The sequence below is a fragment of the Leptopilina heterotoma genome, unplaced genomic scaffold (genome assembly GCF_015476425.1).
Source record: "Leptopilina heterotoma isolate Lh14 unplaced genomic scaffold, ASM1547642v1 Lhet_60, whole genome shotgun sequence".
Classification (NCBI taxonomy): domain Eukaryota; kingdom Metazoa; phylum Arthropoda; class Insecta; order Hymenoptera; family Figitidae; genus Leptopilina; species Leptopilina heterotoma.
Window position 1 is genome coordinate 2,857,464 of NW_025111138.1, and position 26,718 is coordinate 2,884,181.

Here is a 26,718-nt window from a genome sequence, read left to right on the forward strand (position 1 = left end):
CGAACAATTTCTTCAAAGGCTTTAAGCAGGAAAGTACCTTAATAATTTTTTAAGTCCCTAGGAGAAAAAAGAATCCGAAACAATAGTTTTTGATGCTAATCTTCGACCAAAAGGTTACTTTTCAACTCGAGAAGTTTGCAACTGTTCGTGAATCCCACTGGAAGTTGAAATCTATCTTCTCCAGTATATAAAATCCAAAAGAATAACTTGTTCAGTTTTTTATGTACTGAAATATAAATGAAAAATTCAACTTTAAGATATAATGTACATAAATATAAGAAGATGGTAACCCAAGTACATAATAACCAGAGTTGCTTCAATATAATTTAGGCGCCATAAGGCAAGGCCGTCGCTCTGTTTTTAAAAAGGAATCCCATTAACGGTGGTGTAGAGTGAGACTATGTGGGTATAGAATGTTGTTCCGAGAATAATTTTTTTCCACGAATAATTTGTTAATGACGCTGGCCTGGCACTAAATAGTAGGTGGAATGTAAAAAACGTGTTGCATGGGACGCAGAGAACGCACACACTTGGATGCGCGCGATCACCAGTGCGGTAGGTGCTGCTAAGTTTTACGCGCGCAGCATCGAGAGATGTGAGCCTTGGTGAAAGTGAGATATCGTAAATTCTTATAATTCGCCCCTTTATACCTTCCACTCCCATAAGCTGACAAATAATGCGCCAATGTCCAAGAGTATAAGTTTCGTTCTTTCATTTTGATTTCTGTCTCTCCCTATCACATCTCCTTTCCGCCGTCATTTCTTTTCATTTCTTCTCTTTTTTTTATATACATTTTTAAAGCCTCTCGTAAAATCGTATATCTCAAGGACTTTGTGTGTATATATATATATATATTTACTCTCGAGTATATTTATACAATTTGTAAGTTGATCCCATTTTATGAATGACTTTTATTTTCTTTAAATAATATTCAGTTCAAGGTGTACTTATGAACCATATTCAGAACGTCTTTTATAAGGAAAATGAGAATAAAAGAACAGCGAGGTTTATTGTGCATAACAATAAAGGATTATTTAGTAGAAAATATTTATAATATTTTTGTCCTATATATAATACAAATGTCCTATATAAAGGACAATTTCAGGGTTGCCACAGGCCAGGGAATTCAGGGAAAAGTCAGGGATTTTTAGTAATTGTACTGGAAAAAATTGAATTTTTAAAATTCATGAGAAAGCTCTGAATTTTGATGTATTTTTTGTTTGCCTCGTAAACTATGAAATTACCACGAATTTTAATACAAAACCTTCAATTTTTTCTATTACTGACAAAAATTTCATTTTAAATAACTTAATTTTTCAAGAATTATCATAAAATAATGACTTATAAATTATATTTAATAAATAATTTTTACAATTTTCATAAATAATAGATTTATAGAAGAATTTTAGTTAAAAATACTAAAAAAATTGAATTTTAAAAAAGTTACAAAAGATTCCAGAAATTCAATTATTTTCAAAAGTTCTAAAAATTCTCGTCAAAATTTCAATTATTTTAGAAATAATAAAATTTTCCATCGAAATTAAATTATTTTAAAAAATTTTTATAAAATTTCACAGGAATTCAATTATTCAAAATACAAAATTTCATATGAAATTTTTCAAAAAATTTTAATAAAATTCGTCCCAAGAATTCAATTTTTTTTTTAATTTAACGAAGTTCTTTTCAAGAATTCCATTATTTTTATAAATAATAAAATTCTTCACCGAAATTCAATTATTTTTATAAATTTAAATAAAATTCGTTTGCAAGAATTTAATTATTTATAAAAATAAAAAAATGTTCACAGAAATTCAGTTATTTTTATATAAACTTGAATAAAATTCGTTGGAAGAATTTAATTATTTTCAAAAGTTATAAAAATTCTAATAATAAAATTCTTCATAGAATTTCAATTATTTTTAAAAATTTTTATAAAATTCTTGGCAAAATTTCACAGGCATTCAATTATTCAATTTTTAATAAATTTCTTCGAAATAATTCAATTATTTTCATAAGTAATGAAATTTTCATACAAATTCATTTATTTAAAATACAAAATTTCATAAAATTCATTGAAAAATTTTAACTATTTAAAAAGATTTTTATAAAATTTGTCGCAAGAATTCAATTTTTTTTTAAATTTAACAAAGTTCTTTTCAAGAATTCAATTATTTTCAAAAGTTATAAAATTCTTTCCAAAAATTCAATTATGTTCAAATGTTGAAAAAAATCTTGTCAAAATTTCAATTATCTTTATAAATAATAATAAAATTCATCTCCGAAATTCAATTATTTAAGAAAAATTTTAATAAAATTTTTGGCAAAATTTTAATTATTTTCATAAATAATAAAACTCATCGCAGGATTTTAATTATTTTTGATACAATATTTTAATCAAATTCCTCGAAAAAATATAATTATTCTTAGAAATTTCATTAAAATTTGTTAAAATAATTGAATTATTTAAAAATTTGTTGATAAAATTCTTTATGAGAATTCAATTTTAATAAACATTTAATTATTCAATAGATTATTTATTTTTCAATTCAAATAATTGAATTCTTCTCCAATTTTCTGATAAAACTTGATTTAAAAATTAATTACGGAATAATCGATTTATTATTTACGAAAATAATTGAATTATTGCAACGAATTGTATTAAATTTTTTTTAAATAATTGAATTTTTTTTGAGAAATTTTACTGCTTGTAAAAATAATTGAATTCTTGCGAAGGATTTTTGTAAATAATTAACTTTTTTTGAAACATTTTATGGTAATTTCAATTATTACAAAACATGAAAAAGGTGATCGCCTTCTTCATGTTTTGTAATAATATGCTTATTAATTGTTGAATTTAAAAAAGTTTTGAATTTGAATGTTTTGAAGAATTTTAATATCTACAGAAAAATAATAATAATTCAATATTTCTTAAAAAAAAGTTTTTGATGTTTTTGTGTAATTTTACAATTAAAGAAATCTGTAAACAAATGTAACAGAACATTTTTTCTAGTATCTTATCATTTTAAAAGTGAATCAGAATATTTTTAGGGTCGTCAGGGAAAAAGTGAAAATGGTGAAAAGGGTTCCTAGACAGGAAAAACCATTTCAATTTTTAATCAACTGATTTTGCTTCTTTAAGAACCTTTCTTTAAAACAGAAGAAAAAGAAAAATAAGAAGAGAGAGAGAGAGGAGCAGGATCATATTCTCCATCAGAGCGTTGCCGATGAAATTAATAAAGTTTTCCCAAAAATTCAATCAAGGGGAAGAATAATGAACTTTAAAATTTGTTCGATGATTGGAAGAATATAATGGCATTATTTTTGCAGAGGTAGCGACTTGATCGATCGATCTTGCTCGTAGTCCGGCCTTTAATCAGACTCTTTAGCTAACATCGACGTCACTGTGAATTAGTCAGTCTTTGATGGCGCGAACGATTAACACACTGCAGGCTGATGAACAGTATACGCGATCTTTTAAAAACCGGCCTGGGGTAAGCAGCAGGTTTGTTATTACAGAGGCCAATTTGTGCAGCGATCCAATCGATAACCGTCAGATCGGATAAATTCGATTACGCGCGTGTATGCACGCCGTTACGCTTTTGAATATTACCGTAAAATTAATTTTTCGTAAACACGTATTTATAATACGCACCGTTACAAAACCTTATAGTGTATAAATAAATACAAACGTACAAAATTATAAATTACAACTGTTTCTAAATTATAAAATCGTCAGGAAATGTTTGCTAATGTCTACTAAGTTATAAATTATATACGCACAATTTTTCTAAGGATATCAAATTGAGAGTTTGCTTCGCAACTATTTTGATAATTTTTTTGTTTCAATTTGATATCCTTAGAAAAACTAATTGTAAGTATTATGATAAATACTTTCACATATACAAATCTATATAAAAGATAAATACTTCTACAGACACAAATTTGTAAGAAGGACAAATTTTATAAACACCAAATTTATCCTCAACAAATTGAGCAACAAAAATCTCATTTGTTATACATTTGAGAAACCAAAAGAAGAAAATAAATTCGCTTATATGCGCGGACGCAGGTGTAAAGCAAAGATTAATTAGTACAAGGGCTTCATTAAGCTTTCAATAATTATCTTTTCCTGAAGAATGTAACATGGAGTTGATTTATTAATCGCGATCAAACTAAATGTGAATATTTTTCAAATTAATTATATGTATTTTAAAAGTTTACATTTAAGGGCGCGCACATAGCGCCTTTTTCGTTGGCAATTTATCTTTTTTCTATATCACATTTTAAACTAACGGACAAATCTCGCAATTAACATATATAAAATGCAAAAGAATATATAGTCACTAATGTCGGTTATAATTCCTTCTGTAAATTATTTAGTTTTTTTTCACGAATTCGGAACGAAAAATTATCTTCAGAAAGGTATTAAAGAATTTACCCTGAGTATAATTTAATCTCAAGTTTTTTAAACGCGACTAATCTTTCTTTGTGTGTACACACAAAGTGTAATCAATGTCACAAAGTTTTTACAAAGTAGAAAAAGTTTTCGTGTTTTGTGTTCAACCACTCTTCCACCATCAATAGCGTGTTTACTAAATTTCTCGTCTCTTATTTCTGCAATTTCCATATATGCAAATAAGAGAAACTAATTTTACTGTAATTTTAGTAAAAATAACTTATTCTTGAAATGGGGTTCAAAAATTTAAATAATAACCCAAACGACACGTTTTAACAATTAAATTATAAAAAATCATGTCTGTTGATACACGAATCATTGTAAAAACAAACTCTAAAAGCACTACATCTGAATTCTGTTTTCTATTTTTGAACTTATATAAACAATAAAAGTTAACTTTTGGGTTTTAAAATCAGTTTTTGCAGAAATTAGGTCAATATTTGGATAATTGTTCTAATTTCTGGATATTCATTTTTAAGCGACAATATAAAAAATAAAAAATATTCTATTCTAACAGAATAATTACTATTTACTGTTAATAATATAAACTTTTTTTTATTAGCATAATGCAAAAAAAAATTGTATATCGTTAATCTGCCTTTTTTTATCAGGAAATACCAAATTACATTTTCTGGATCAAGAATGCCGAAGTCATTTGAAGAAGAGACGAACGACATAACGGTGACATCACCTGCCAGGACCTAAATTCTTGCACCTCTACTCCTCTGTTTTTTACATTTCTTTTTTTCCCAGACATACCTTTTCCAGGATGATTACAGTCCTTATGAGGATAACCTTCACATTCGACTTCTTTTTTCAAGTACATAAGAAATAATAATACAATAATTTCATACAAATGAACTATCTAAATTTGAATAAATGAAATTTTATTTCTTAATTTTGCAATAAAATTAGCAATAAAATCGTTTACTTATACAATAAAACAAAATCATTCTTTTAAACTGCTTTAAATTTCTGAACAAACTGCGACTGACCGAATTAAAATATTTTAAATGATTTTCAATGTAAAGCCTTTTTGAAATTCAACTATACAATGTAAAAAATTTTTGGGGTAATTTTACCAAAAATGTTTTGGAAGTAATTTACACCAAGAATTTGAAGTGAAAACACATAAAATTTTTAGTAGTTTTATCTAAATCTTCTAGAAAAAATCCCTAATAATAAGTGTTAGGTAAAAATGCACAAGATTTTTGGTAATTTTACCCAAACATTTTGAATTATTTCTAAAAACTATCACTACAACGCTTCTAATATTCAATTATTACTTAAAATTTGAACTGAAATTCAATTTTTTTAAATCAATTTTTAAAAGAAAGTTCTACGAGAATTCAATTATTTAAATACAAAATTAAATATAATTTATTGAATAATTGAATCTTTCTTAAAAGATTTAAATTCTTTAAAGATTTAAATTTCTTTAAAGATTTAAATTTAATTCCAATAAAAAACTTTATCAACAATTATTTAAAATAATTGAATTCTTACGAAAAATTTTAATACAATATTCAAAAATAATTGCATTTTTCGAAGAATTTATTTAAAATTGAATTAAAAATAATTTAATTTAAATTATTAAATAAATGAATTCCTGTGAAAATTTTATTATTTATAAAAATAATAAATAAAAATGAAAAAAATAAAATTTATAAAAATACAAATTCAATTATTTCGAAGAAAATTTAAGTTCGCACGAGGAATTTAATTCAAATTGTACTGAAAATAATGGAATTCTTCTAAAAAGTTTATCACACAATTTTTAAAAATAAGTGAATTCTCTCAAAAAACTTTATTAAACTTTTTAAAAATAATTAAATTTGATTAAAAACTGGTATTCAAATTATATTGAAAATAATAGAATTTTACTAAAGAATTTTAGAATTTATGAAAATATTTAAATTCTTGACACAAATTGCATTAAAATTTTTTGAAAATAATTTAATTGTTACAAAGAAATTTCATTAAAATTTTTGAAAATAATTAAAGAAATTTAATTAAAAATGTACCTATTAAAAAAATGATTAAATTCTAATAAACAAATTATATCAAAATTTTTTTAAATAATTGAATTCTTTTGAAGAATTTTAATAAAATTTTTAAGAATTTCCAGAGGAAATCATTTTAAATGGTTTAAAATAATTGAGTTGAGCCCTATTTTCAAAATTCATGATTCAATTATCCTGAGAAGAATTTTATTATTCATAAAAATAATTGAGTTTTTACGAAGAATTTTATAAAAAGCGTTTGAAATAATTAATTTTTTCAGAAAAATTTAATGAAAATTGCGTTTTAAATAATTGAATTCTTATGAAAATTTTATTATTTATGAAAATAATTGTATACACAGTTTTCTTGAAAATATCAAATTGATACTAAAATATGGATCAAATTGGTGTTAAAAATTTGGATCAATTTTTTATTTGATCCACATTTTTGGTATCAATTCGTTGCAATTTGATACTTTTAAGTTAACAGTTAACATTAAAAATTAAATAATTTAAAATTTTTAAATTATTCATTAAAATAACCATTTAATTGACTCCATAATAAATATTATTTGATTCAATTAAATATTTAATTAATGATAGTCAAGTAATCGGTTATTTGAATCAAATAAATTTTTTTTTCAGTGCATAACTCTCGCACTAGTTCCAAATTTTTATCTCGCGAAGAAAGAAAATATAGTAACTCGAAAATGTGACAAAAGCGGAAACCAAATATCAATAAGAGATAAAGTATATATATACGAAATATTGACAAAAGAACCAATTTTTGAAAGAAAATGAATTTTTGCAACTTCACACGACACAATTTGACGAGATTTCCTTTTCCTTCAGAATATAAGGGTCAAGTTTGAATAAAATAATTGAACAAAAGTAGGGAAAGAGAATGAGAAACACTGCGACTATGGTCAGATCCAGGAGGATAGGTGCACATTTCTGTTTCGGCCGTGGCTGACAGTGCCCTGCATTCGCTAGCTTTCGCTTTGGACAGCACAATGAGGCCAATTACTTTAATTGCAGTTCAGTTGGTTGGATGCGAAAGCTCTCAGCCAACCGACGGCCTGCAGCCGGAAGTCGGAATAAACGGTGCAAAACAATCAAAATTTTTTCATTTCCAATGCCCTGCCATTCTTCCACCAACGCTTCATTACTTCAATAATAATGCCATTTTCTAATGCTCCACCTTCAAAGTCATCATGGTCTCGGTCAATGTACATTTCATCCACTCTCAAGATGTTCAAAAAAAAAACTTATCCATACCGCATTATAATTTCACCTATATTGTAATATTCTATCTTCTAATTGCAACGCATATAATTACATATTCCAATTATAAGACATAAATATTATACATAATAATCATTACATAAGTTTCAAGTCAGCCGAAAACTTTTATTTATCTCTTTTCCAAAAAACAGAAAAGAAAGGATGTCTGGGACTTAATGATCACCTTTCTATAATTGTACACACGAATTACTCTTATATATAAAGTACCCTAAAAAAATGTATTATTTTTCATTTAAAATTATTATAAATATCATTTTTAGAGAAAAAAAAACTATTACTTCTATAACTAATTTCTAATTTTGAAAAGATAAACAATTAAACTAATTAGACAAGAAATTTTGAAATGCTTGGGTAATGATGTCTGACTTAAATAAGGATAATACTCCTTATTTTCTGTCCGCATTTATAATTTTCTTTTTCTATATAGAAGGAGTTTACACCGTAAGCCTTAAATATAAGCCTTCGCGAGCATAAACGGATATGCCTCCATGAGCATATACTTGCGTCTGCGCAAAGTGTTTGCCTGCAGCTGTGTTGTGAAAGAGTTTGCCTTGACCACGTGTTCGCGCAGGCGCAAATATATGCTCCTGGAGGTATATCCGTTTATGCGCGCGGAGGCTTATATTTAAGGCTTACGGTGTAAACTCCTCCATAAGAGATATTTCATTTTCAAATGAAATATTTCCTTCCAATAACAGATTTATTTTTTAATGTTCAAATTTTAATTTTAAAATTCTAAAAAGGCACTCAATGTATATAAACAAAGAAAATCTATAATAAAATTGATAAATTCTGGGCGTAATTCTTCTTTTCATATAATAATATAAAGGCATATATTTATATAGAGTTGCGGATATGCATATCAACTGCATCCTTAACTGAATTTATTTCTTTTTATCCATTATACATATGCATTATTTAAGGAGAAGAAGAAACACAACCTTATTATTAATAAGCAATTATGATAAACAACTCCCCATCGACCTGTTTATCATAACAGGTATATGAATATACGTATATATATAACTATGTATAAGCATTTTCATCTGTGTATATATAAACTTCATCTTATATTTTATTCTTAAAGAAGTTTTTACCTACTACATGTTATAAAAAATATGAAATAATTTTATAGCTGAAATTAATATCCTAATATTTTCATCTAAAAATTAATCATTTATGCTTATTTTTCAAATCAGTGTTAAAAAAAAGCAATTGCGAAAAATTGAAAAATTTTCATCGAACTCTAATTATATAGTTCGATGAGAATTACGTCATTAACTTATCAAATATATAGTGTACTTCGATATAAATATAGAAAAATAAGTTAGCGTTGCGTGTATGAAACTCTACATACACGGAAAAAAAGAAATTAGCTGCAGCAGTAAACATATGTTTGCTGTAAAATCTCTGAAAATTAGCTACCACAGCTAAGAAGTTTGCAGTGGCAGCGAACATGTTAGCTGTGACAGCAAACATTAGTAAAAATTTATGCGAGTTTGCTGTCATAGCGAACTTGTTTGATTTCACAGCGAACTTTTTCGCTGTCCCTATTTCAACGAACAAGGTTTATTGCTGTGGCAGCAAAATGTTCGCTGCCACAGCAAACCCTTTCTATGCGTGTAGCTAAATTTCTATTAATAAATGCTTTATTCTTATTTCATGCGACTTTTTTTTCTTATTAATATAGGAGGAAGTCCCCTGTCAGGAAGTACCTGACACCTAAAGTTTTCATAAAATAAAATTAAAACTACTTCAAAAAATATGACTTCATTTGTGAATTAATTAACTCTACAATATATAACACCAAAATCAATTAACAAAAATACTTTTGGTCGCAACTACTAAAAAATTTTTAGTAACGAATTTATAAAGAAATTTTTTTCTATTTTTGGAACACAGAAAAAAATATGTGTTAAATTTGTTGCGTGTAGTTTTCAGGTGATATTGTTTTAACACAATTTTGGTGTTATTTTAACCCCATTTAAAATGTATATTAATTCAACACCCTGTAGTGTTAATTTTACACATTCCAATGTTATTTTAACACCAATGAAGTGTTAAAATTACACACTGTCGGTTAAAAATGTTGCGTGTAGTTTTAACACTACTTTTAGTATTATAATAACACTTCTTTTTTCCTGTGAAGATGATGGGAAAATTAAAAAAGAAAAACAATTATCTTTTTTAATTTTTCCATCATCTTCCAAAAATCGAAAAAAATTTATTTATAAATATTTTAATAGAAGGAAAAACTATTTCAAATAACGAATTCAATTAGTGCTATACCGCTTATATAAGTGCTCAATTAGTGCACAGAACTTCAGGCTAACAAGTAAACGTTACTAATTAAAATACCCTTAAAAAAATTTTTTTGATTCAAATAACCAATTACTTAACTAAATTATCAAATAAATATTTACTTGAGTCAAATAAGTTTTATTTAAATCAACTGAATTGTATCTGAACCAATAAATTTCAGTTGAAGCAAATACTATATGCCTAATACTTGAGATTAATATAGTACAGAATATATTTCACACTCTCTAAAAATTCGAATCAGTTAAAAATCATAGTTTTAATTTACAATCGCAGTGACTGCCTTTTTACTTCTGAATCAGTTAAAAATAATTCATTTTCAATAAATAAATACCCACACAGCACCGAAATTTTCCTAAAAATTTATTAAAGATTTACTTGCAAACTTCGAAGTATTTACTTGAAAAGTTTAGTGAAAATTTTGTAAAGATTTAAATGTCCCACTTCAATAAATGTTTAGCGTGAAACTTTCCTGAAAATTTAAAAGAAAATTTCGCCTACTGTATATAGGCGAAAATTTAATTTAAATTTTCAGGAAAGTTTTAAGTTACATTTTCGCTTATAAGAGAGAAGTCGAAAATTTAATTTAAATGTTCAGGAAAGTTTTAAGTTAAATTTTTAGGAAAATTTGACTATAAACATTTATTTATAAGTGGGACATTTGAATCTTTACACAATTTCCACTAAACTTTGCAAGTAAATTTTTCGAAGTTTGCAAGTAAATCTTTAATAAATTTTCAGGAAAGTTTTGGTCCTGTGTGGGTAACTGAAAAATTTGTTAAACTTGACTAAATGCATCAGTTACAAAACTTTGCTGAAAAATCAGTTACTTTTAACTGCCAGTCAGTTATTCTTAACTAAATGTCAGTAGAAATATTACTATTTGAATTAGTGACTGACTTTTTGCTTCTAAATCAGTTATTTTTAACTGATTCAAATTTAGAGAGTATATAGACGCTGAAAAAACCTATAATACCATACTCTTTCTATTTCTCAGTAATTTTTTACTGGCACTGTGAAAAATAAATCTTTCAGTAAATTGTTGACTAAAATCGTTAAATTAAAAGCAATTTTGACTAAATTTTAGCCTTGAGAGTAACTTCAAATTACACGAGACTCATTTTAAGACCTAAAATTATCTTTTTTTTATTTTAAGCCCAAAAATGATTTAAATTTAAGAAATAACACGCGTTTGAGCTGTAAATATATACTTTAAGACTTTGTTTTTACAATGTTAATGTAGAGAAGAATAATCCGAAAACTATCAAAGACTATATATATCTCACACAATACGTTCCACAACTTAAAATTTTGTACCCAAAAATTTCATGTTATTCAATGTTTGACGTAAAAGTTGACTAAACATTGCATGAGAGTTGAAAAAATTTTAAACTTTCATGCAATAATGTTCAGTCAACTTTCGCGTCAAATCTTGAAAAACATTCGAAATTTAAAGAATTACTTCAATTTCAAAGAGTAGTCTCATAAGTCATATAACTAAAGATTTCGAACATTGCAGTCGATAATTTCAACTTTTAGAAAAGTTTCGATGCTATGTGGGAGTAAAGAGTTAAAAATCAACTTCAGAAATGATTTAATCATAATAATTAATGAGTCATATTAACTCCCTCGTGAGTTAGGTCGCAATAAACATTTGATCAAGAAGTTAATGCACGGAAGCAAAATAAATTCAAATCTCTAAATTTTATTCCCTCTTTGCCTCATCTCCAAATGGATCCAACTTTTATAGAACATTCCGTTGACAGTTACAATCTAACTAGACATGAAGAGCTTTTATCTTCAACTAATTCGAAAGGGACGCATATATATTAATAACAATAATAAATCTATCAAGACTACATACTTATAAATACACTTTTGCATTTTATGAAATCAACATTGTCATTGTTTTGCAACAATGCAATTGTACTTGAAAGAGAGAAAAATGCATATTCGTAAATCATGATGGCGGCGATCTACAGAGCAATGTGTAGTGTCGTTCTTTAACACGTGAACCTGGTTCCCGACCATGGCAGCGGTGGCAACAGCCAGTGTTTAGTGATAATATGTTCGATGCTTGGTGGTGGCACAAATATACAGTGGAGTATGCTGGTTGGTGCTTGTCGACTCCGCCCCGACAGGATCATAACAACGACCACTGTTATATTCCTCCCACGCGACAACATATTTCTACTCTACATATATACAAATATATTATACACTTCATATCTATACATATATAGCCAACAGTGTCGCTGTCGTCAACTTTTGCCTGCATTTACATTTCCACGTATTTCATACGGAAAAAAATGGAGAATTCAGAGAAAAACACTTTATTTTCTTACTTGTGTGAATAATTGTATCTATTGGAGCGATAAAAATTCTCTTTATATCGAGAGTAATAATCTTGTGCGATAAAAGTGAATATTATCGGATGAAATAAGAAAAAATTAAATTATATTGTCGCTTATTATTGCAGTTATACTAACACAGTTGTAAGATAGGCTGACAACTGATGATTATGATGACGGTGTCATTAATGATAGAACGTCCAAGCGCCCATCCTGCCATAGAAGGACGTTCCGAAAGGCCTTTTTGATAAGGCTTTTAAAAAAAGGGAATTCAATTTTTCTTTTCCGACTATATCATTGGGATTAAAGTAGACAAAAAGACGAAAAAATCCATATATTTGAATGTTTTAAATAATAATATTAAACCATTTTTCAAAGCCCTCAAACTTCCTACACCCAGAGAAAAATATTATTTAAACCAAATATATTTTATTTGAGTTAAATAAACGTATATTTGTCTCAGAACCAACTAGACTTTTTATTTCTTTTAAATAAAAATTTTATTCGACATAAATAAATCATATATTTGAGATAAATAAAATTTTATTTAAACCAAATAAAATTTATTTTAAACAAATAAAAAGTCTAGTTGGTTCTGAGACAAATATACCATTTCTCTGGGTGTATGTTTCTAAAAAGTTAAAAAAAAACATTCTTTCGTAAATTTAATGTAAAATCTACAAAAATCAATATTTTTTAGTCGGACTATATAGTCTCTTATAATTTTTGACGAAAAATTTTGCTATTTGTAAAGATAATAACTGAATTATTGACGAGATATTCGTTAAAATTTTTAAAAAATAATTGAATTTCTTCGTAGAATTTTATTACTTTTAAAAATAATTGAATTCTTGTGATGAATATTGTTATTTATGAAAATAATTGAATTTTGCAAAGAATTTTATTAAAATTCCTAAAAATAATTGAATGTCTGTGGAGAATTTTGTTATTTATCAAGATAATTACGTAAAAACTTTTGTAATAATTAAATAATATTATAAAATTCATTCTTGAAGGTTTAAGCCTAATTGCGAAAATAAGATGCGGAAATTTAGAAAATTATAGGAAATATTGGCTGGATGACGAAAAAAGGAAATGTAAATTTTGTACGCAAAAGGTTGGGATAGATTAGAGGACTACGTAAAAGACTGTGAAATAACAAAAGTTTTGTTTGTGGAATTAGGCAATTTTTTTCAAATTTTTCCATTTTTTTAAATGAAAACAGTAGTTGGTATTGTATTTGAAAACACTTTTAAAATTATATGTACCCGCTCATATCATAAGGACATATACTTTACTGACTTTTCGAATTATAATATCCTTATTCGCTATCGCACAGATGTTTATTTAAAACAAATAAATAATTTAATAGGCTCTGAGACAAATATACTTTTATTTAACTCAAATTTTTATTTGATTCGAATAAAATTCCTCTCTATATAAGAAATACTGAAAACATCTGAAAAGATCAGATTCTTTAGAATAAAAACACTGAAAAAAATGTTATACTATTTCGATTCAAATAACCGATTAGTTGTCTATTATCAAATGAATATTTATACTTGAATCAAATAATTTTTATATTCAAGCCAAATAAATTGTATTTGAACCAATAATTTCAGTATTTGAAGCAAATAATACCATTTAGTGCACTAAATGCGGTATTTGCATATTTAATTATTTAATTATAGAATTGTTTGATTCAAGTAAATATTTACTTCATAATAGACAAGTAATCGATTATTTGAATCAAATAAATTTTTTTATTATAGATTCAGATGACGTTATATAAATAAAATTTTCATTTAAAGAACGGAAAATTAACGAATAACCGCAACTATCACGATCTTCTTGGTACGGATACCAGAATCGTACTAATCGCGTTTTTTTCGTGTTCCATTCTTTTGTTGGGTGTATACATACATGTATACATAAGTTGAAATTTGGCAAGCTTCCGTGAGAAGCTGTCCGTCATTCATCTGGCCACGTGATAATTACATTGGGAAATTAAACTGTTAATCGTTTCGCGGATTGCCAGTTTGATCATCACCTTCTTCACTCTGTCAAAGTGTATTAGTATAGGATTTCACTTCACGTGTTAACAACAGTGATTTAAAAAATTCACTTTCTAAATGCTGAATCAATAAAATTTCACTCATTTTCAGTGATTCTCTCTTTGAATACAATTTCAATTATCACTTAGCAAGAATTTTCTACCTTTTTGAGGAATATTATACTCTACACCCATATAAAAATGTTTTATTTGAATTAAATATATTCACTGTAAATAATAAGTCTTGTTTTAAGCCTGATTTTAACTAAAACAACTTAAATTTTTAGTTTTCTATAATCAGAAAGTTAGTCAATATTTGATCTATAATAGTTCAAATCTTGACCATAACTTTCTGATTAGAAAACTGATTTTAAGACATAAAAATTTGTCTTATTTTTATTTTAATAAGCACAAAAATGAGTTGAATTGAAAGAAAAAAACACGTTTAAGCTGTAAGTACTTTAAGACTTTGTTTTTACAGTGTTTGAGTTAAATAAACGTGTCCTTGTCTCACAGTATTTTAACATTTTTATTTGTTTCAACCAAAAAATTTATTTGGCACAAATATATTTCTTTTTTGGGTATGACAATAAAATTTTTATTTCAACCAATAGAAATTTATTTGAATCAAATAATATTGATAAATAAATGTAGAATATTAATTAAGAGAAAAACTTACCCCTTTTCTTTTCGACATCTGTGAAATTATGCAGATCTTCCTTCCGATTCTGGAAAAACGATGATTATGAGCCTACTATGCAACTCTGGAATATATACTGTTCTTGACCTGAAAAAATTAAACAAAAAATTAGAAAATAAATTTAAAAATTATAGAGTAGAGTGGGGGCGAAAAAGCCACTTTTTTACTTCTTACACTATAAATTCGGTTTTTTAAAATTTTTTTCTATAATTTGCAACTGGTATACTGTAAGTTTATATTACTAGCAAATATGTTAGGCGCGCTAGCGAGCGGAATGTGATATTCAATTGATTATTGTTATGCAAATTACAAAATTTTCTATTTTTAAATATAATTTCATAATAAAAATTTAAAAAATTTTATTTTTGTTATATCAATTTGATCGAATTTGGTATCAAAATCTGTTAACATCAAGAAAACAGTGATTTAAAAAAAATTTATATATTTACATAAAACTAAAACCATTGTGTGACCAATGACCATTTTTTTTTCTACCATAAAGCCTACTACCATATTATATTTTGCCCAAAAAGAACAAAATCCAAACCCTCTAAAAAAAAAGAACCTAAGACAATATTTTTTACTGTGTACACACAAAGAAAGTTAATTTCTGATCTCGGTTGGACATAATGTACAAGATTCTCTGAATTATCGAAGGACGTAAAACGATTGATACACTTAATGCTGTTAGGTCCTTTGTTGAAGCTATTCCGGTTCGTTGTATATAGGAAAGTCGTGGGGCAATTTACGTGTCAGTTTGTCAGGTTGTAATTTGACTGATAGAGGCTCTCTTTCTGCCATGCGCGGCACAAAAAGAGACGATCGGACGGACGGACGGATGGATGGACAAGAGCGTTCGATGGTAGAGCGGTAATTGCGACCGAAAAAACCGCTCGATTTCAAAATATCGGCGTTTTAATGCCTCACAATAATTCTCTGCCTCGGGGATAAAATATCATACAAATTTAAAATCATGCAAAAAAAAAACACAACTCTCTTGCCGAAACTACAATTTTATTGTGTCTTAACCACTTTTAGATTATTCTAATAGACGCTTCCATCAGATTTATCTAATTATTTTCTTCCCCTTCTTATATATATGTATGTTATAACATATAAAATGGGGAAGAAATTAAATAAAAGGAGAAGAGAATCAAATTTAAAATTGATCAATTCTCAAAGGGAACATCGATATAATAATTGAGATGCATGAATTATCGCGTTGATGTCTGTTGAAAGAGTTTCTTTTTTCTTAAAAAACTTATTTTTATGTTTTACTTGCGTGTATGTATCGTGAATATTTTCATCTCTTTGATGTAAAATGGATAATTTGAATTTTTACATTTCATTTCTTTGTGTTCTTTGTCGTATATATATTCAATATATTGCAGAAAAAAATACTATATATAACTTTGAGCAAAACTTTTTTTATCGACTATATATCTAATTTATTTTTCAACGTCGAATACGAAGAAGCATAATTTTCATGTCACTCCATGATAAACCATATTTTTAAATATGATTAAATAATATTTTTATATAAGAATAAATTATAAAATATACAAAATAGTGTTAATTACTTTATAAAAGAAAATAAATTAATTAATAAAACGAATATGTTAATTAAAAAAATAGAATTAGAGAAGAGAATTAGAAGAGTTATTGACAAATAGAAATGTATTTTTTTATTTACTCTCTAAAATTGATTAAGTAAAAATAATTACTATATATAATTTGAATTAGTGACTGTCTTTCTGGTATTGAATTAGTAAATTTTACTATAATGACTAGTAATTTCTACTAATTTATAAGTAAAATAATTAACTTTTAAATTAATAAATTTTACTGATAAATTAGTAGAAATTACTATTAGCAACCACTTAAATAGTAAAATAATAATTATTAATAAATTTTAATACAAAAAACCGCTGCCAAGTTGTACATTTTTATAATTTTGGTGTTCATTTCATGAACACTTTGCTTCCTCATAGAAATAATAATAATTGAAATATAAGAATTACTTTTTATAAAAGGGTTAAAAATCATTAAATCTTGGCCCAAAAAATGTGTTTTTATATATTCTATAAGATGGTAATAATAGTTTAATAATTACACATAAGTTAATAAACAAGAATGTTGAAAAAATGATATTTTCCAGAATTTTTGATTTTTCAAATACCAATAATTTCATAATTTCTGCCCGAATCAGGTTAAAAAATAGGTCAATCGAAGCGTTTTTTAATGCTCTTCAAGTTGGTAATAATTTTTTGAAGTTACTTTTACATAATTAAAAAAAATTTTTATAAAAGTCTTATTTTTCAAAATTTTAGATTTTTAAAAGTTTAATATCTCCGGCTAATATGGACGAAAAATGTTCAATTAGGGCTCAAAAGATGCGTCTGAAAAAACTCTACAAAACTAAATACAAAACAAAACTAAACTTCTACATTTTTCAACAACATTTTCAAAAAAGTCTTATTTTCTAAAATTTTTGATTTTTTAAAGTTTAATATTTCCGGTTAATATGAACGAAAAATATTCAATTAGGGCTCAAAAGATGCGTGTGAAAAAACTCTACAAAACTAAAGAAAAACATTTATAAGTGTCCTAACATTTTTTTAAATTATGTCCAAAAAACGTTTTTTTACAAAATGAAAAATGCAAAAAAAATAGTTTAACTTCATGAATCGGGCTGAAAATACTCTCATTTTATGTCCCCCGGGGAGACCTACAATTTAAGAAAAAATTTGGGCCTTTTGCTCTTTCTTGTTCTGAGATATTGAGGCAAATGTAATGTTAGTACACGTACACACACACACATCAGGACAAATTTTTAAAATCCGTTTTTTGGACTTTGGAGTTCAAAATACGTCGAAATTTTTTTTTATTTATTTAGAACATTTATACGGAGAGTTCCTGTGCATATATAAAGTACTAAAGTATTAGGCATAATAAAAAAAAATTTATAAATATGTCAAAAAATGACAGTCCAAATTTTTGCTAATACAAAGCTTCCTTTATGAGGAAGCAATTAATAGAAATTACTATTAAATTACTATTAGTAATTTCTACAACTTTAATAGTAACATAATTGGCTTTAAATTTAAAAAAGTTTACTAATAAATATAATGGAAATTACTATATTTATTAGTAAAATTTACCAATTCAAAAGCAAAAAATCAATCACTAATTTAAATTAGTATTTAAATAAAAAATTCAAAAATATATTTCATTTACTATCTTATTTAACAATATTATTAAACCAAATTATTTAATGCCTTTTTTTAAGTTTCGTCTAAAGAAAAATTGTCACGTAATGAGAGACAAATAAAAAAATTAAAATAAAATTTGTTATAAAATTAATAGAATCGAAATAAATAATTATTATAATGAACTTTAATTGAATAGGGTTGAGAGTTTCATTCTCCAAGAGTTATTTCAGAGAACCATGCATGTGCGATGGTGGTGTAATGGTCAGCATAGTTGCCTTCCAAGCAGTTGATCCGGGTTCGATTCCCGGCCATCGCACACTTTTTTTTATTTTCGTTGCCTTAATATTCATTAATAAATAGTATAAAACCTTTATTTATCGCTTTTTATAGTAATAAGAACTATAATTTTAATATCAACTCTTCATTGTTTTCGTTGTTTCTTTGCCAATTACCCAAATATAATATTTTTATTATTTTACTAAATCATCACTGTCCTAGTTATTGCTATCAATTTTTACAATAAAATATTTTCGAGTGTTCATTTACAAATTTTATAGAATAAAACAAAATCGATATTTTTTATACAGCATTGTAAATTAATTTTCAAATGTTGTATTTGAAATTATTTAATTTCAAATAAATTTTAATTAGGAATCAGTAACAAAATAATAATTATTAATTACGTGAAATGAAATTATTAATATGAAAAAAAAATTATTTGATTCAAATATAGCCGATTACTTGTCTATTATCAAATAAATATTTACTTATTAAGTCAAATAATTTTATTTAAAACAAATAAAAATTGTTTTTCTCACTGTGAAACAGATTTAACGAAATAATTTTTTTCTGTAATTGTAAAAATAAAAATGGACAGTAACCAGGACAACGAAAACGATATAAAGATAATTTTAAATAATAAATTATTGACTCACCCACATTTCCTTGTTTCAATTGACACAATTTTCCATCTAAATTTTGTCTGAATTTTCTTTTCCAAAAAGCCTCGAATTTCCAAAAAGTTATCATGCGCTTTATCTGAAAACAAAAAAAAATCAATAAATATTATTTTTTCTTCAAACTTATGAACAATAATCAATTTCAAAGACAACTTTACCAGCAATTGTATATTACAGTTATTAATAAAAATATAAATAATGATTTTGTTAAATAAAAATTCAATGATTATAATCTGGTAATTTGCAGTTTAGCAACATTACAATTATTAGAACGTCAGTAACAATTATGTGTAATGAACAATAATTTTCATTAAATGTAAATATTTTTCATTGACAATTATAATATTATTAATAATTGTAAAATCAATAAAAAGAACGTCAGTTGTAATTATTTTAATAATTGTAAAGTGAATAAAACGAACGTCAGTTGTAACAATTATGTGCTATGAACAATTGTCATTAAATGTAAATATTTTTCATCAACAATCATGATATTATTAATAGTTGTAAAGTCAATAAAAAATAACAATCTTAATCATAATTATCATCTTTATTGTCAATTATATAAAATTAAAAATTATAATCTTCATCGCGTGATTAACAAGTTTATTTATAAATTATTTAATTTAAAATTTGAAAATTATGGTCTTATAAATACTTATATAATTTATTCGTAATTTTAATTTGTATTGATTTAACGATTTGTAAATCTTTAATTTCAAATCTTTAAATCTTTAATTTTAAAAATGCCTCTTATCTATAAATAAAAGGTACTTTTAAATAAAATTAAAATCAAAACTAAATTTAAATTTTCATAAAAACAATGCTGTTAGAAATGAAAATTTCTATATAATCTAAAATTTTTCATTACCCTTTATTGGCAACACTGTAAAAATTCCCCATTTCCGTTACTATTTTTCTCCCCCACTACTTATTCAACGACTGCTGCGCAGTTTCTGTGTCGTGTGCAAGAAGCCGGTGTGCAACAAGAATATTCCAATTATTTAACGCAAGTGTAAAGTACATTTTTACATTTAATTTGCAATTGGTGACTCAGCATAATCATCAATTTCTTGCCATTACACTGAATACGTAGGCGACAGTCTAACCAGTTTCCTACCGTCTATCAGTTTACTTTTTAAAGGAATATTTCTTTTTTTTCCCCAAAAAATGGCGATTAAAGCAGTTTGTGTTTTGCAAGGAGAGGTCAAAGGAACCGTATTTTTTGAAGAAGCCGTAAGTTTTATATTTCACAAAATTAATATTCCAATTTTATTGAAAAAAATCACTAATATTACATTCATGAAAAATCTATTTCGCAGGGAGACTCTGTCAAGGTCACCGGTGAAGTTACAGGATTAAAAAAAGGATTGCACGGTTTTCATATTCACGAATTTGGTGATAATACCAATGGTGAGATGATTTCTTTCACTTTATCTTATCAAATTATTTGCACAATTATTTTTCTCTTGAAAATATATTCACGAGAATACAAATGTACTCGTTAATGTTGAGAATGTTTCATAACAATTGAACTTTGACGCTTAATATGTGATATATTCATGCTCTCATTGTTAATATTATTTGCGAGAATTTTTTAACAAAATGAAATAAAGGAACAATTAATTAATTAATTGTTAAATTTGACTAAAAGTGGGAACAAATAAACGAAAGGAAACATTGAACTTCACTTAATATAAAAAAATGAGAATATAAAAATTAATTTTCTTTTAAGAAAAATTAATAGTAAACAGAAAATAATAAAAACAAAATTGTAATTTTTAGGTTGCACGAGTGCTGGACCACATTTTAATCCGTCTGGAGTGGAACATGGTGGACCAACTGATTCTGTTCGTCACATTGGCGACTTGGGAAATGTAGAAGCAGGCAGTGATGGTGTTGCAAAAGTCAACATATCCGATAAACAAATTCAACTCAAGGGAAATAATAATATAATTGGAAGAACTCTCGTTGTAAGTTGAAAGAAATGTTAAATTATTTACTCTAATTTCTAGATTTCATAGAAAAAAGATAAAATTTTTGAATAATAAAATATAAAGCAATATAGTAATGAAATATAATAACTAGATAATATAATAGTAAACAAAGAAATAAATAATATAATAAAATATAAAATTTCGAGATTTTAGCACCCAGAGAAAAATTTTATTAAACCAAATATAATTTATTTCAGTGAATTAAATGTATATTTGTCTCAGAATCTATTAAATTATTTACTTGTTTTAAATAAAAATTTTATTCGACACAAATGAAATTTTTATTAAAAACAAATAAAAAGTCTAGGCGACTCTAAGTCAAATATATCTTTTTTCTGGGTGAACTTTTAATTAAAAAGAAATTAAAAATAATTTTATTTTCATCATATAATTCCTTTTTTCAAAAATAGGTTCACGGTGACCCTGACGATTTGGGCAAAGGTGGACACGAATTATCAAAAACCACTGGTAACGCTGGTGCTCGTTTGGCCTGTGGTGTTATCGGCATCACCAAAAACTGACTTAAAACTGATAAAAATTCAAAACTCTAAATAATCTACTTACAAATTGTTGTATAATTATAAATGTAACTAATCAGAAGTCTAGTTCTAAGGCAGTGGTTGTAAAAAATAAATCATTCCTTCTTATTCATTGTAATTCCTAGTATGTAATTATTTTTTATAATACTGACCACAAAGTCTTACTACTTTCACGAGGTCAAGAATTTTTCTACCACTCTAAATTATATTTTTTCCATTTACATTCCTAAAGTTCCAAACGTTCAAATGAACGAAATTTATTTATTTTCTTCTTTAAATTTAATATTTATTTCAGTAATATTCAAAAAATAAATTATAAAGTTTTTAAATATTAATGTTAATTAGTATATTAATATTATTATTTATTACTAAATGTTAAACTTAAGTTTTCTCTCTAAATTTAAATTAGTACAAATGTTTACTATTTTGAAATAGTGACTGGCTTTTTGTTTTTGAATTAATAAACTTTGCTAATAAATATAAATAGTATTTAGGTATTTTATTTTCCTGACTTTTTCCTAATTTTCATCAAAAATATTTACTTTTTTCTTATCCTGCTAATAAATTGAATTCCTGCAACAAATTTTATTATTCATGAAAGAATTTAAATATTTATAAAAATAATTGAATTCTTGCGAAGAATTTTATAACAATAATTTTTATAAATAATTAATTTCTTACGACTAATTTTTTGCAAATTTTAATTTAAATACATAATTGAATTCCTGAGAAATTTTTATTATTTATGAAAATAAATGAATTCTTGCGAACGATTTTATTACAATTTTTTAAAATAATTAAATTTTGCAAAGAATTTTATTAAAATGCCTCAAAATAATTTTAATAATCTTTCGAAGAATTATTTCTGTAAATAATTGAATTCTTGGGAAAATTTTTATTAAAATCTAAAAGAATAATTGAATTATTTCAAAAAAAGTTAATTAAAATTGTATTTAAAATAATTGATTTATTTCCTACGATTTTATTAAAATATTTGAAAATAATTGAATTCCTGTGAAAATTCTAATATTTTTGTAAATAATTGAATTCTTCCAAAGAATTCTTAAAAAAACATTTTTTTAAATAATTGATTTTTTCGAGGAATTGAAATTAAATTTTTAAGAATAATTACATTTTTTGAGCAATTCGTGTAAAATTAATATTTATGAAAATAATTGAGTAGTTGCTAAGAATTTAATTAAAATTTTCAAAAATAATTAAATTCCTGAGAAGAATTTTATTATTTTTGAAAATAATTGAATTATTGGGAAAAATTTTATAAAAATGTTTAAAAAGAATTGAATTTCTGTTCAAAAATTTTGTAATTTTTGAAAATAATTGAATTCTTCATAAGAATTTTATCAAAAATTTTTATAAAAAATTGAATTTCCATGAAAAATCTTATTATTAGTGAAAGTAATTGAATTATTGTAAAGAATTGTATAAAAATGTTGTTAAATAATTTATTTTTTTTTAATTTTTATAAAAATGGTATTCTAAATTAATTGAATTCCTGTGGAAATTTTATAATTTATAAAAATAATTGAATTTTAGATAAATTATATCAATTTAAAAAAAAATAATTGAATTCTTTTCTCTTTATATTTATTAATAAAATTTACTAATTCATAAGTAAAAAGTTAGTCACTAATTAGTGACCATTTTTACTAATTCAAATTTAGAGTTTAATTTTTGCTGTAATAAACATTTGTTTAAACTTTAATGATAAATGTTTCGTCATTTGAACATTGAAAACTTGTGGATCATTTCCATAGTTGGTATTTCGGTAAAGAAACAAATCCTATTTCAGAACACTAATTTATTTTAGTTGTAAAATACACCTTACTCGATATTTACAAAACTATAATCTAAATTTATACATTTTATAAAAAACCTACTTTGTTTTATATAAAATTTTTTAATCACATTCTAAAACAGTTTGAACTGCATTTGACTTTGTTTTAACTCCAACGATTTTTAATCATTCATCATGGCAATGAAAAAAATCTAAATTTTTTTAAGATTGCAACAATTTTAACAAAAAGAAATAAATATATTATTAAATAATATTTTTGTTTTTGATTAGGAAAATATTTTAAATATTTAAGTATGCAACTTACTTAAATTTGGTTTAGAAATACATTTTCTTTTTTGAGAGAAAAAGAATAAAAAAAAATGCGTTTTAATAAATTCTTCTTCCTCTTGGACTATTCCACGATTTTCTATTTCCTCTATAAAAAGAATTTTCGGGATTATCAAGTCCTGGAGGGCTCATTAGAGCAAGACGATTTCCATAGATTGGTGCTGGTCGTTGTGGTTCTCCCTTCCAGAGCATAAACAGTAACCAATAAAATCCTCCAATACATTTTGCTACTGTATTAATCATTGCAAGGACAATTGGTGTTAGTGATTGGACTAAAAATGATAATTCGTGAATAATTTTCACCAAAAAGTCAAGAAGAAAAGCACCGCCTTTTATTAAACACGTTGTAATTGTAAGAATGAGCACCATACTGAATTTTGAAGCTTCACACAAATTTTCAAAGGTACATATCTAAAACAAAGTAGAATTAAATATCAATAATTAATATCACTAAGAATCAATTAAACAATAAATAAGAACAAATTACAATTAAATAATAAATACACTTGAAAAAAAATTTATTTGATTCAAATAACCGATTACTTGCCTATTATCAAATAAATATTTACTTGAATCGAATAATTTTTATTCAATTCAAATAAATTTTGTTTGAACCAATAATTCCAGTATTTGAAGCAAATGCCATTTAATGGCATTTGATTTTAATTAATTTAATTTAATTTAATGATTTTAATTAGAATTATTTCATTCAAGTATAAATATTTATTTGATAATAGACAAGTAATCTGTTATTTGAAACAAATACATTTTTCTTTCAGTGAAAAATGCAGTTCTAAGAATTTTTTAAAATTATTATAATAAAAATTATTAAAAAAAATTAGTTTATAAAAGGAACCTCTTTTAAATTTGGAGTTATAAAATCCTCAACGTTCATTTTCTTTTGTTCATCCGATTGAAAAGGTCGAAGGTATTTTAATTGTAAAAATACTTCTTTGTCTTTAATTTTTAACGAACGAATTTGAAACCAATGTTTTCCGAATGGCAGTTTTTCAAGTGTGCACCAAAAAGCATATCCAGACAAATCGTCTGTTTCGGTATTCTCTAAAAAAAGTAAAAAATTTAAATAATGTAAATCTGACTTTAAAAATATTGTTTCCAATTTTAAATTTAATTTTAAATAATTGATTTAATTTAATATGAAGTAATAAATTTAGTTTAATTTTCAAGAATAAATGTGATTTAATTTTAAATAATAAATTTAATTTAATTTTAAATAATGAATTTTACCTGTAATCCCAATCCATTTTTTGTCTCCATATTCAGCAATAATTTGCTTTTGAATTTGTTGAACAAAACGTGTTACCTCTTTTTCACTGTCTCTGCATATAACAATATCCCTGCAAAAAATTATATTTTTAAATGATCCACAAGTTTAGAACGTTCAAATGAACGAATATTATTTTATTAAAAATATTTCTATAAATTACTGATTGAAATAAAAATTAAAATCTTAAATATTACATTTGAAGACTTTATAGTTAATTTTTTTATAGTTGTAAAATTATCATTTTTTGTAAAATTATTGAAATATAAATTTAATTTTAAGAAAAAAGAAATAAATTTCGTTCTTTTCAGCGTTCAGAACTTTGAGGATCATATTTTTAATTTTTAATTAAATTTCTGACATTCGTAAATTATTTCAAATTAAAATCACAAATTTAACCAAATTTTAATAAATATTATCCAATTACCTGTAATCTTGTAAACTCTCCACATAACGTCTTGAAACATATTCACCGACAAAAATTTTCTGTGATAATATACTTTTAACGACTCGATTATCACTACTACTGTCAAGAGAATTTGAATGCGATTCTTGAGAATAATTCATAGCTGTCCTATAAATGTTGGATTAAATAAATTATGCCGGTTAATTATATATAAAACTATTAGATACTAACATTTTTATTTTTAACCTAAAAATTCACTAAGTTAATAAATTTCCACTTACCTTTGATTTTAATTCAATTTCCATAAACAGATGCTTCTTTTAATAATTTTATTTATAGAAAATGTCACAATATATCACTTTTTCTTCTTGAGATAAAACAATTTAATCTTTAAATTCTGAATTTAAAAAATCATCGGTGTTTTATGAAAAAAAAATCGTGTATTGTTTTGTAATCACTGAAGATATAAATTCAAGGACACACTTTAAATTTATTTAATAAACATTCACTATTACTGAATGAGATAAAAACTCACTCAATATTTTCAACTTTACTATACATTTGAAAGAATTTGCGAATTATCATAATCTCTATTGTTTTATCTTCCTTTTATTTTCTTTGGGAATTTTTTCTTTCTTTTGTTATATAAGATAACAAATTTTTTGAATTTATATCTTTTGGATTTTTGGTTTAAATACAGTTTTAATTTATTTAAGTTTAAAAGGTTTTTAAAATACTACTAAATGCTTTTTGTTTACGGGAAAATGTCGAAAATAAATAAACGTCAAGAACGTCATTTAAAACCTAACCTAAAATGTAAATAAGTATATATATGTATACAGTATAAAACTGTGTACTCATGTAAACCGTATGAATAGCACTTAATGCATGTAAAGTTGGTAAGAGATGTAAGAAATTTTACGTATATCTCATCTACTTGGTTCAAATCAAGAAGACAATTCTTTTTTAATTAAAAAATTAATAAAAAGG

The 26,718-nt window shown here is 25.0% G+C and overlaps 2 protein-coding genes, 1 long non-coding RNA gene and 1 other non-coding gene across 4 annotated transcripts in view; 2 read left to right on the top strand and 2 right to left on the bottom strand.

Annotated features, from left to right (window-relative positions):
- Nucleotides 1–26,718, bottom strand: part of LOC122509302 — a 40,601-nt gene that overhangs the window by 11,933 nt on the left and 1,950 nt on the right. The window contains exons 4-5 of the long non-coding RNA XR_006302342.1: nucleotides 19,335–19,437; nucleotides 15,167–15,274 (exon numbers count right to left, since the gene is read on the bottom strand). This is a non-coding gene — a long non-coding RNA (uncharacterized LOC122509302). The remainder of the gene's footprint in view (nucleotides 1–15,166; nucleotides 15,275–19,334; nucleotides 19,438–26,718) is intronic.
- Trnag-ucc lies at nucleotides 18,644–18,715 on the top strand. The gene has a single exon. It is a non-coding gene; the product is annotated as a tRNA-Gly (tRNA).
- LOC122509301 (superoxide dismutase [Cu-Zn]) lies at nucleotides 20,300–22,012 on the top strand. The gene is made up of 4 exons (XM_043623261.1): nucleotides 20,300–20,594; nucleotides 20,681–20,771; nucleotides 21,144–21,331; nucleotides 21,766–22,012. Exons 1-4 carry the CDS (start codon nucleotides 20,529–20,531, stop codon nucleotides 21,874–21,876), a joined length of 456 nt encoding a protein of 151 aa, XP_043479196.1. The 5' UTR covers nucleotides 20,300–20,528; the 3' UTR covers nucleotides 21,877–22,012.
- LOC122509300 lies at nucleotides 23,699–26,462 on the bottom strand. Its single transcript, XM_043623260.1, has 5 exons — nucleotides 26,010–26,462; nucleotides 25,750–25,896; nucleotides 25,286–25,395; nucleotides 24,894–25,099; nucleotides 23,699–24,448 (listed from the first exon to the last, which is right to left on the bottom strand). Exons 2-5 carry the CDS (start codon nucleotides 25,887–25,889, stop codon nucleotides 24,077–24,079), a joined length of 828 nt encoding a protein of 275 aa, XP_043479195.1. The 5' UTR covers nucleotides 25,890–25,896; nucleotides 26,010–26,462; the 3' UTR covers nucleotides 23,699–24,076.

Excerpts from the sequence above, each read along its gene's own strand:
- LOC122509300 (XM_043623260.1), bottom strand. The coding sequence starts at position 25,889 with ATGAATTATTCTCAAGAATCGCATTCAAATTCTCTTGACAGTAGTAGT. Across the intron at positions 25,100-25,285 it reads AAAATGGATTGGGATTACAG|AGAATACCGAAACAGACGAT; the intron begins GTAAAATTCATT and ends TACTTTTTTTAG. Across the intron at positions 24,449-24,893 it reads TAACTCCAAATTTAAAAGAG|ATATGTACCTTTGAAAATTT; the intron begins GTTCCTTTTATA and ends ACTTTGTTTTAG.
- LOC122509301 (XM_043623261.1), top strand. The coding sequence starts at position 20,529 with ATGGCGATTAAAGCAGTTTGTGTTTTGCAAGGAGAGGTCAAAGGAACC. Across the intron at positions 20,595-20,680 it reads CCGTATTTTTTGAAGAAGCC|GGAGACTCTGTCAAGGTCAC; the intron begins GTAAGTTTTATA and ends TCTATTTCGCAG. Across the intron at positions 21,332-21,765 it reads TAATTGGAAGAACTCTCGTT|GTTCACGGTGACCCTGACGA; the intron begins GTAAGTTGAAAG and ends TTTCAAAAATAG.